At 45.0% G+C, this 12,337-nt stretch overlaps 1 protein-coding gene across 1 annotated transcript in view; it reads right to left on the bottom strand.

The window, feature by feature from the left end:
* The window catches only part of SPATS2L (spermatogenesis associated serine rich 2 like), an 83,281-nt gene that overhangs the window by 42,639 nt on the left and 28,305 nt on the right, over positions 1 to 12,337 (bottom strand). Inside the window, exon 3 of the mRNA XM_038749472.1 lies at positions 5,464 to 5,531. Coding sequence (XP_038605400.1) covers positions 5,464 to 5,502 — 39 coding nt within the window. The 5' untranslated portion in view covers positions 5,503 to 5,531. The remainder of the gene's footprint in view (positions 1 to 5,463; positions 5,532 to 12,337) is intronic.

Here is a 12,337-nt window from a genome sequence, read left to right as displayed (position 1 = left end):
GTCTATCTTTAACACTGCCCCACAGCACTTGTGGATATATGTACATATTTATTATTCTATTTATTTTATTAATGATGTGAATATATCTATAATTCTACTTATATTGATGCTATTGAAGCATGTCAACTTGTTTTGTTTCGTTTCATTGTCTGTCTCCTCCTTCTAGACTGCGAAGCCATCGTTGGGTAGGGATTGTCGCTGTTACCAAATTGTACTTTCCGAGCTCTTAGTACAGGGCTCGGCACATAGTAAGCACTCAGAAAATACAATTGAGTGAATGAATTAATGAAAGGAGAAAAAAATTGGCACAGAACCATGTCGGCCCATTCAAATATGGGTCTCTTCCTCCCTTCAAAGCCCTACTGAGAGCTCACCTCCTCCAGGAGGCCTTCCCACACTGAGCCCCCTTTTTCCTCTCCTCCTCCCCATCTCCCCCACCCTACCTCCCTCCCCTCCCCACAGCACCTGTATAGATGTTTGTACAGATTTATGACTCTATTTATTTTTCTTGTACATATTTACTACTCTATTTATTTTGTTAATGAGGTGCATCTAGCTTTAATTCTCTTTGGTCTGACAACTTGACACCCGTCCACATGTTTCCTTCTGTCGTCCGTCTGCCCCTTCTAGACTGTGAGCCCGTTGTCGGGTAGGGACCGTCTCTAGATGTTGCCGACTTGGACTTCCCAAGCGCTCAGTCCAGTGCTCTGCACACAGTAAGCGCTCAATAAATACGATTGAATGAATGAATGAATGAAATATTTTCCCATTCCCGGCTGGTGTACCCGAGTATCTTCAAAGGAAGAAAAAAGGCCGGCAAAGAACCGTCACGGTCCATTCAAATATTGGCCCATTCCCCGCTGGTGCGTCTGTCTATCTTAAACAGGAGAAAAAAATTTGGCACGGAACCACGACGGCCCATTCAAATATTTTCCCACTCCTGGAAGGGGGATTTGAGCATCTTTAGAAGTAGACAAAAGGGCATCACCGAACGAGTACGGCCCATGGGAGTCAATCAATCAATCAATCGTATTTATTGAGCACTTACTGTGTGCAGAGCACTGTACTAAGCGCTTATGTTTGGGAATGGGAATGTATGGGAATGTTTTCCCTTTCCAGGCGGGTGTTTATGAGCATCTTTAAAAGGAGAAAAATGGCCATCGTGAAACCAGAACGGCTCTTTCCAACAACCTCTTTCCGGTCCTGGGCTCCTGGTTCATTCATTCTTTTAGTCGTATTTATTGAGCGCTTACTATGTGCAGAGCACTGGACTAAGCGTCTGGAAAAGTACCATACAACAACAGACAGCGCCATTCCCTGCCCACATCAAGATCACTTCATTCATTCATTCATGCAATCGTATTTATTGAGCGCTTACTGTGTGCAAAACACTGTACTAAGCGCTTGGGACAGTGGCTCAGTGGAAAGAGCATGGGCTTTGGAGTCAGAGGCCATGGGTTCAAATCCCGGCTCCGCCACTTGTCAGCTGTGTGACTTTGGGCAAGTCATTTCACTTCTCTGGGCCTCAGTGACCTCATCTGGAAAATGGGGATGAAGACTGTGAGCCCCCCTGTGGGACAAACTGATCACCTTGTAACCTCCCCAGCGCTTAGAACAGTGCTTTGCACATAGTAAGTGCTTAATAAATGCCATTATTATTATTATTATTATTATTATTACACTCTAACAACAGACACATTCCTCCCCACAGTGAGCTCACAGTCTAGAGGGGGAGACAGACATTAATATAAATGAATAGATAGATAAATAAATAAACAATGGAAAGTACAATTCAACAACAGAGAGACAATCCCTGCCCACAGAGGACTCACAGTCTAGAAGGGGGGGAGACAGACATTCATTCATTCAATCGTATTTATTGAGCACTTACTGTGTGCAGAGCACTGTACTAAGTGCTTGGAAAGTACAGTTCCACAACAGATAGAGATGGTCCCTACCCAACAACGGGCTCACAGACTTAGACATCAAAACAACTAAACAGGTATCAGTATAAATAAATAGAATTATAGGTATTTACACATCAAAACGGGTAAACAGGGATCAGTATGAACAAATAGAATTATAGATATAATAATCACAGTCTTCATCCCCATTTTATAGTTGAGGTCACTGAGGCCCAGAGAAGTTAAGTGACTTGCCCAAAGTCACACTGTTGACAATTGGCGGACAATATATCACAATTGATGTGATATATGTACATCAAAACAAGTAAACAGGGATCGGTGTAAATAAATAGAATTATAGATATATACACATCAAAACAAGTAAACAGGGATCAATATAAATAAATAGAATTATAGATATATACATATATACATGAGGGCTGTGGGGTGGGGGGAGGGCATTTGGGGGTGACAGGGAGGGGAGGAGGAGCTGAGAAAAAGGGGGGCTTAATCTGGGAAGGCCTCTTGGAGGAGGTGAGCCCTCGGTAATAATAATAATAATAATGACATTTATTAAGCGCTTACTATGTGCAAAGCACTGTTCTAAGCACTGGGGAGGTTACAAGATAATCAGGTTGTCCCACATGGGGCTCACAGTCTTCATCCCCATTTTCCAGATGAGGGAACTGAGGCACAGAGAAGTGAAGTGACTTGCCCAAAGTCACACTGCTGACAGTTGGAGGACAATATATCACAATTGATGTGATATATATACATCTAAACACGTAAACAGGGATCGGTGTAAATAAATAGGATTACAGATATATTCATTCATTCATTCATTCAATCGTATTTATTGAGCGCTTATTGTGTGCAGAGCACTGGACTAAGCGCTTGGGAAGCACAAGTCGGCAACAGAGATGGTCCCTACCCAACAACGGGCTCACAATCAATCAATCAATCAATCGTATTTATTGAGTGCATACTGTGTGCAGAGCACTGGACTAAGCGCTTGGGAAGTCCAAGTTGGCAACATCTAGAGATGGTCCCTACCCAATAACAGGCTCACAGTCTAGAAGGGGGAGACAGACAACAAAACAAAACATGGAGACAGGTGTCAAGTCGTCAGAACAAATAGAATTAAAGCTAGATGCACATCGTTAACAAAATAAATAGAATAGTAACTATGTACAAGTAACATAAATAGAGTAATAAATCTATACAAATCTATATATAGGTGCTGTGGGGAGGGGAAGGAGGTAGGGCGGCGGGGATGGGGAGGGGGAGAGGGAAAAGGGGGCTCAGTGTGGGCTCTGAGTGGAACAATCCAGTCATTCATTCAATCGTCTTTATTCATTCATTCATCCATTGAATTGTACTTATTGAGCGCTTACTGTGTGCAGAGCACTGGACTAAGCGTTTGGGAAGCACAAGTTGGCAACATAGAGAGACGGTCCCTACCCAACGACGGGCTCCCAGTCTAGAAGGGGGAGACAGACAACAAAACAAAACATGAAGACAGGCGTCAAGCCAATCAATCAATCAATCGTATTTATTGAGCGCTTACTGTGTGCTGAGCACTGAACTAAGCGCTTAGGAAGTACAAGTTGGCAACATATAGAGACAGTCATCATCATCATCATCAATTGTATTTATTGAGCGCTTACTGTGTGCAGAGCACTGTACTAAGCGCTTGGGAAGCACAAGTTGGCAACATATAGCGACAGTCCCTTCCCAACAGTGGGCTCAGTCGTCAGAACAAATGGAATTAAAGCTAGATGCACATCATTAACAAAATAAATAGAATAGTAACTATGTACAAGTAAAATAAATAGAGTAATAAATCTGTACAAATCTATATATAGGTGCTGTGGGGAGGGGAAGGAGGTAGGGTGGGGGGATGGGGAGGGGGAGGGGAAAAGGGGGTTCAGTGTGGGAAGGCCTCCTGGAGGAGGTGAGCTCTCAGTAGGGCTTTGAAGGGAGGAAGAGAGCGAGCTAAAGAGGCCAGTGGCTCTGAGGAACCAAAGCATCATCGGTGTTTGGAGCGACTGAGGCCTCTCTCCTGGATGTGTCATTCATTCACTCCATCGTATTTATTGAGCGCTTACTGTGTGCAAAGCACTGGACTAAGCGCATGGAAAGACTGTGGGCTTACAGTCTTTTAGATCAATCAATCAATCAATCAATCGTATTTATTGAGTGCTTACTATGTGCAGAGCACTGTACTAAGCGCTTGGGAAGTACAAATTGGCAACACATAGAGACAGTCCCTACCCAACAGTGGGCTCACAGTCTAAAAGGGGGAGACAGAGAACAGAACCAAACATACCAACAAAATAAAATAAATAGGATAGAAATGTACAAGTGAAATAAATGAATAAATAAATAAATAGAGAGTAATAAATATGTACAACCATATATACATATATACAGGTGCTGTGGGGAAGGGAAGGAGGTAAGATGGGGGGATGGAGAGGGGAACGAGGAATCTTTTAGTCTTTTAGCCTGTTAGTCTTTTAGACGAGCTCACTCTTTTAGACTGTGAGCCCACTGTTGGGTAGGGACTGTCTCTATATGTTGCCAACTTGTACTTCCCAAGCGCTTAGTACAGTGCTCTGCACACAGTAAGCGCTCAATAAATACGATTGATTGAAAAGACAATTCGGCCAAAGATAGAGGCGGTCCCTACCCAACAACGGGCTCACAGTCTAGAAGCGGGAGGCAGACAACAAAATGAAGCAGCGTGGCTCAGTGGGAAGAGCCCGGGCTTGGGAGTCAGAGGTCGTGGGTTCGAATCCCAGCTCCGCCACTTGTCAGCTGTGTGACCTTGGGGAAGCCACTTAACTCCTCTGGGCCTCAGTTACCTCATCTGGAAATGGGGATGAAGACTGGGAGCCCCAAGTGGGACAACCTGATCACCTCGTATCCCCCCAGCGCTTAGAACGGTGCTTGGCACATAGTACGCGCTTAACAAATGCCACCATTATTATTAAAACCAAACAAGCAGACAGGTGTCAATACCATCAAAATGGATAAATAGAATTATAGCTATAGACACATCATTAATTAAAATAAATAGAGTGATAAATCTGTACAAACATATATACAGGGGCTGTGGGGAGGGGAAGGAGGTAGGGCGGGGGGGGATCATCATCAATCGTATTTATTGAGCGCTTACTGTGTGCAGAGCACTGTACTAAGCGCTTGGGAAGTACAAGTTGGCAACATATAGAGACAGTCCCTACATGGGAGGAGGGGAGGAAAAAGGGGGCTCGGTGTGGGAAGGCCTCCTGGAGGAGGTGAGCTCTCAGTAGGGCTTGGAAGGGAGGAAGAGAGCTAGTTTGGCAGATGAGGGAGAGGGGCTCTGCAGACCCCCAGTGTACAACTCAAGCGCTTAGTACAGTGCTCTGCACACAGTAAGCGTTCGATAAATACAATTGAATGAATGAATGAACTTGTACTTCCCAAGCGCTTAGTCCAGTGCTCTGCACACAGTAAGCGCTCCATAAAGACGATTGAATGAATGAATGAATGACTGAACTCTCCCACTCACCCCTACCTTTTCCTTGATGTTCACTTGAGTCGGGATTTCTGCCATTTCTCTCCCAGGGGTGGGAAAAACCGGACCTGTGCGGGATGGAGACAGAGAGAAAAAATGGAAGGGAGATTGGGAATTCCAGGTTGCTCTTTTGGGCAGCACTGTTCGTTCATTCAGTCACATTTACTGAGCGCTTACTGAGTGCGGAGCATTGTACTAAGCGCTTGGGAAAGTACATGACAATAATTAACAGTGACATTCCCCGCCCAAGATGAGCTCACTTTATTCAGTCATTCAATAGCATTTATTGAGCACTTACTGTGTGCAGAGCACTGTACTAAGCGCTTGGGAAGGTACGAAACAACAATAAACAGTGACATTCCCCGCCCAAGACAAGCGCACTTCATTAATTCAGTCATTCAATGGTATTTATTGGGAGTTTACTGAGTGCAGAGCATTGTACTAAGCGCTTGGGAAAGTACAATACAAGAATTAAGGGGACATTCCCCACCCAAGCTGAGCTCACTTCATTCATTCAGTCATTCAATCGTATTTATTGAGCACTTACTGAGTGCAGAGCACTGTACTAAGCGCTTGGGAAGGTATGAAACAACAATAAACAGTGAAATTCCCCGCCCAAGAGGAGCACACTTCATTGTACTTCCCAAGCGCTTAGTACAGTACTCTGCACACAGTAAGCGCTCAATAAATACGATTGATTAATTCAGTCATTCAGTCATATTTATTGAGAGCTTACTGAGTGCGGAGCATTGTACTAAGCGCTTGGGAAAGTACATTACAATAAATAACAGTGATATTCCCCACCCAAGACGAGCTCACTTTATTCATTCGGTCATTCAATCGCATTTATTGAGCGCTTACTGTGTGCAGAGCACTGGACTAAGCACTTGGGAAGGTATGAAACAACAATAAACAGTGACATTCCCCGCCCAAGACGAGCTCACTTCATTGTACTTCCCAAGCGCTTAGTACAGTGCTCTGCACACAGTAAGCGCTCAATAAACACGATTGATTGATTGATTGATTGATTGATTCAGTCATTCAGTGGTATTTTTTGAGAGCTTACTGAGTGTGGAGCATTGTACTAAGCGCTTGGGAAAGTACAATACAAGAATTAACGGGACATTCCCCACCCAAGATGAGCTCACTTCATTCATTCGGTCATTCAATCGTATTTATTGAGCGCTTACTGGGTGCAGAGCACTGTACTAAGCTCTTGGGAAGGTACAAAACAACAACGAACAGTGACATTCCCCACCCAAGACGAGCTCACTTCATTCATTCAGTCATTCAGTCGTATTTATTGAGAGCTTACCGAGTGCGGAGCAATGTACTAAGCGCTTGGGAAAGTACATTACAATAATTAACAGTGACATTCCCCACCCAAGACAAGCTCACTTTATTCATTCAGTCATTCAATCGCATTTATTGAACGCTGAGTGCAGAGCACTGTGCTAAGCGCTTGGGAAGGTACAAAACAACAATAAACAGTGACATTCCCTGCCCAAGACAAGCTCACTTCATTAATTCAGTCATTCAGTGGTATTTATTGAGAGCTTACTGAGTGCGGAGCATTGTACTAAGCGCTTGGGAAAGTACAATACAAGAATTAGAGGGACATTCCCCACCCAAGATGAGCTCACTTCATTCATTTGGTCATTCAATCATATTTATTGAGCGCTTACTGAGTGCGGAGCATTGTACTAAGCGCTTGGGAAAGTACATGACAATGATTAACAGTGACATTCCCCGCCCAAGACGAGCTCACTTTATTCATTCAGTCATTCAATCGCATTTATTGAGCGCTTACTGAGTGCAGCGCACTGTACTAAGCACTTGGGAAGGTATGAAACAACAATAAACAGTGACATTCCCCGTCCAAGACAAGATCACTTCATTAATTCAGTCATTCAGTGGTATTTATTGAGAGCTTACTGAGTGCGGCGCATTGTACTAAGCGCTTGGGAAAGTACAATACAAGAATTAACGGGACATTCCCCACCCAAGATGAGCTCACTTCATTCATTCGGTCATTCAATCGTATTTATTGAGCGCTTACTGGGTGCAGAGCACTGTACTAAGCGCTTGGGAAGGTATGAAACAACAATAAACAGTGGCATTTCCCGCCCAAGACGAGCTCACTTCATTCATTCAGTCATTCAATCGTATTTATTGAGAGCTTACTGAATGCAGAGCATTGTACTAAGCGCTTGGGAAGGTACATTACAATAATTAACAGCGACATTCCCCACCCAAAACGAGCTCACTTTATTCATTCAGTCATTCAATCGCATTTATTGAGCGCTTACTGGGTGCAGAACACTGTACTAAGCGCTTGGGAAAGTACAATACGAGAATTAACAGTGCCATTCCCTGCCCACGACGAGCTCACTTCATTCATTCGGTCATTCAGTCGTATTTATTGAGCGCTTACTGGGTGCAGAGCACTGGACTGAGCGCTTGGGAGAGGACAATACAGCGATAAACAGTGACAATCCCTCCCTACAACAAGCTTACAGAGGAGGGGAGACAGACATCAAATAGAAATAAATAAAATAAATAATAAGACAGATAGGGATAAATAAAAAAAAAGACAGATAGGGATATAAGAGGTTTGGGGTGGAGAGAGGGTGGAAGAGAAAAGGGAGCCAGTCAGGGTGACGCAGAAGGGAGTGGGAGATGAGGAAAACTGGGACTTAGTCTGGGAAGGCCTCTTGGAGGAGATAGGCCTTCAGTAAAGCTTACTTTATTGAGTGCTTATTGTGTGCAGAGCACTGTACTAAGCGTTTGGGAAACTACAATACAACAACAAACAGTGACATTCCCTGCCCATGACAAGCTCACTTCATTTACTCATTCATTCAATCGTATTTATTTATTCATTTATTTTTTGATGGCGTTTATTAAGCGCTTACTATGTGCAAAGCACTGTTCTAAGCGCTGGGGAGGTTACAAGGTGATCAGGTTGTCCCACGGGGGGCTCCCAGTCTTCATCCCCATTTTCCAGATGAGGTCACTGAGGCACAGAGAAACATTCAATCGTATTTACTGAGCGCTTACTGTGTGCAGAGCACTGTACTAAGCGCTTGGGAAGTCCAAGTTGGGAACATGTAGAGACGGTCCCTACCCAACAGCGGGCTCACAGTCTAGAAGAAGCAGCATGGCTCAGTGGAAAGAGCCCGGGCTTTGGAGTCAGAGGTCATGGGTTCAAATCCCGGCTCCGCCAACTGTCAGCTGTGTGACTTTGGGCAAGTCACCTCACTTCTCTGGGCCTCAGTTACCTCATCTGTAAAATGGGGATGAAGACTGTGAGCCCCACGTGGGACAACCTGATCACCTTGTAACCTCCCCAGTGCTTAGAACAGTGCTTTGCACATAGTAAGCGCTTAATAAATGCCATCAATAGAAGAGAAGTGAAGTGAGTTGCCCAAAGTCACACAGCTGGCAATTGGCGGAGCCGGGATTCGAACCCAAGACCTCTGACTCCAAAGCCCGGGCTCTTTCAACTGAGCCACGCTGCTTCTCTGATGACTTGACACCTGTCCACACGTTTTGTTTTGTCGTCTGTCTCCCCCTTCTAGACTCTCCCCCTTCTTCATCCCCATTTTCCAGAAGAGGGAACTGAGGCCCAGAGAAGAGAAGTGACTTGCCCGAAGTCACACAGCTGACAGTTGGCGGAGCCGGGATTCAAACCCGTGACCTCTGACTCCAAAGCCCGGGCTCTTCCCACTGAGCCATGCTGCTTCTCATTTATTGAGCGCTCACTGTGTGCAGAGCAGTGTACTAAGCATTTGGGAAACTATAATACAACAACAAATAGTACAGTGCTAAGCGCTTAGTATAGTGCTCTGCACACAGTAAGTGCTCAATAAATACAATTGATTGATTGATTGACATTCCCTGTCCATGACAAGCTCACTTCATTTACTCATTCATTCAATCGTATTTATTGAGCGCTTACTGTGTGCAAAGCACTGTACTAAGCGCTTGGGAGAGTCCACTACAACAACAGACACATTCCTACCCACAGTGAGCTCACAGTCTAGAGGGGGAGACAGACATAAATAGAGAAGCAGCGTGGCTCAATGGAAAGAGCCCGGGTTTGGGAGTCAGAAGTCATGGGTTCAAATCCCGGCTCCGCCAATTGTCAGCTGTGTGACCTTGGGCAAGTCACTTCACTTCTCTATGCCTCAGTTCCCTCATCTGGAAAATGGGGATTAAGACCGTGAGCCCCCAGTGGGACAACTTGATCACCTTGTATCCTCCTCAGCGCTTAGAACAGTGCTTTGGACATAGTAAGTGCTTAATAAATGCCATCATTATTTATTATTTTTAAATAAATAGATAAATAAATAAATAGATTACAGATATATACAGATACATGGAATCAAATGGAAGGATGGACTAGAAGCCATTGGATTTGGTAAGAAAGAAATACAGTGGTAAGAAGATGGTGGAGAGACTTTGGTAAGATCCCATCTGATAATAATTGTGGGATTTGTTACCTTGTGACTGTGCCAAGCACTGTATTCATTCATTCAATTGTATTTATTGAGCACTCACTGTGTGTGGAGCACCGCACTAAACGCTTGGGAGGGCAGCCTGTGAGCCCACTGTTGGGTAGGGACCGTCTCTATATGTTGCCAACTTGTACTTCCCAAGTGCTTAGTACAGTTCTCTGCACACAGTAAGCGCTCAATAAATACGATTGATTGATTGATTGATTACGGATAACAACAGGCAGACACCTTCCCTGCCCACAACAAGCTTACGGTCTAGAGGAAGAAGGGAGAACAGTATTGAATCCCTACTTAATCCAAGCATTTACAGTGCCCAGTGGTTAGTACAGTGCCTGGGACATAGTAAGCGCCATAATTATAATCATTCATTCATTCAATCGTATTTATTGAGTGCTTACTGTGTGCAGAGCACTGGACTAAGCACTTGGGAATTGCAAGTTGGAAACATATAGAGATGGTCCCTACCCAACAACAGGCTCACAGTCTCCGACAATGACTCTCGCCCACCTTCAAAGCCTTATCGAAGGCCCACCTCCTCCAACAAGCCTTCCCTGACTGCACCCTCCTTTCCTGGAGAGGTTACAAGGTGATCAGGTTGTCCCACAGGGGGCTCACAGTCTTAATCCCCATTTTCCAGATGAGGTAACTGAGGCCCAGAGAAGTGAAATGACTTGCCCAAAGTCACCCAGCTGACAATTGGCGGAGGCGGGATTTGAACCCATGACCTCTGACTCCAAAGCCCCGGCTCTTTCCACTGAGCCACGCTGCTTCTCTAAGTGAAGTGAAGTGATTTGCCCAAGGTCACACAGCAGGCAAATGGCAGTGTCAGGATTAGAACCCACATCCTCTGATGATGATGATGATGGTATTTGTTAAGCTCCTACTATGTGCCGGGCGTTGTTCTAAGCACTGGGAGAGATACAAGGTGATCAGATTGTCCCACGTGGGGCTCACAGTCTTCATCCCCATTTTACAGATGAGGGAACTGAAGCACAGAGAAGTGAAGTGATTTGCCCAAGGTCACACAGCAGACAAATGGCAGAGCCGGGATTAGAACCCACATCCTCTGATGATGATGATGATGGTATTTGTTAAGCTCTTACTATGTGCCGGGCATTGTTCTAAGCGCTGGGAGAGATACAAGGTGATCAGGTTGTCCCACGTGGGGCTCACAGTCTTCATCCCCATTTTACAGATGAGGGAACTGAGGCCCAGAGAAATGAAGTGACTTGCTCAAAGTCACACAGCAGACATGTGGCAGAGCCGGGATTAGAACCCACGTCCTCTGACTTCTAGGCTCCTGCTCTTGCTACTAGGGCATGAATAAGTATTATTATTATTATTACTCACTCCTCCCTCAGCCCCACAGAATATATAATGATGATAATAATAAAAATAACCAACTTGTACTTCCCAAGCGCTTAGTCCAGTGCTCTGCACACAGTAAGCGCTCAGTAAATACGATTGAATGAATGGATGAATGAATAACGATAGTATTTGTAAAGCACTCTGTGTGGCTCAGTGGAAAGAGCCCGGGGTTGGGAGTCAGAGGCCATGGGTTCAAATCCCAACTCCACCCATTGTCAGCTGTGTGACTTTGGGCAAGTCACTTCACTTCTCTGGGCCTCAGTGACCTCGTTTGAAAATGGGGATTAAGACTGTGAGCCCCATGTGGGACAACCTGATTGCCTTGGAGAATGGGTATTAAATCCCCATTTTCCAGCTGAGGGGACTGAGGCCCAGAGAAGTGAAGTGACTTGGCCAAGGTCACAGGGCAGACAAGTGGCTGATCCAGGATTAGAACCCAGGTCTTCTGATTCCTAGGCCCGGGCTCTTTGTTCAGGAGCTGCTGAAGGAGCCGGGTGTGGGGCTTCAGTGGGGTCGGAGAGGATGGGGGAGACCCCCAAGGCTCTGGACACTCTGAGGGCAGACTGGAGTCTGATCCATAAATCCATCAATCAATCAGTCGGTCAATTGTATTTATTGAGCGCTTACTGCGGGCAGAGCACTGTCCTAAGAGCTAGGAAGAAGACAATAGAACAATAATTGAGAAGCAGCGTGGCTCAGTGGAAAGAGCCCGGGCTTTGGAGTCAGAGGTCGTGGGTTCCAATTCTGGCTCCGCCACTTGTTCATTCTTTCATTCATTCAATCGTATTTATCGAGCGCTTACGGTGTGCAGAGCACTGGACTAAGCGCTTGGGAAGTACAAGTTGGCAACATATGCAGGCGGTCCCTACCCAACAGCGGGCTCACAATCTAGAAGGGGGAGATAGACAACAAAACAAAACATATTAACAAAATAAAATAAATAGAATAGTAAATAGGTACAAGTAAAATAAATAGAGTAATAAATA

Source organism: Tachyglossus aculeatus, chromosome 7, assembly GCF_015852505.1.
Source record: "Tachyglossus aculeatus isolate mTacAcu1 chromosome 7, mTacAcu1.pri, whole genome shotgun sequence".
In the NCBI taxonomy this organism is placed as follows: domain Eukaryota; kingdom Metazoa; phylum Chordata; class Mammalia; order Monotremata; family Tachyglossidae; genus Tachyglossus; species Tachyglossus aculeatus.
The sequence above is the reverse complement of the archived record's forward strand: the minus strand, read 5'-3'. Positions and strand labels throughout refer to the sequence as shown.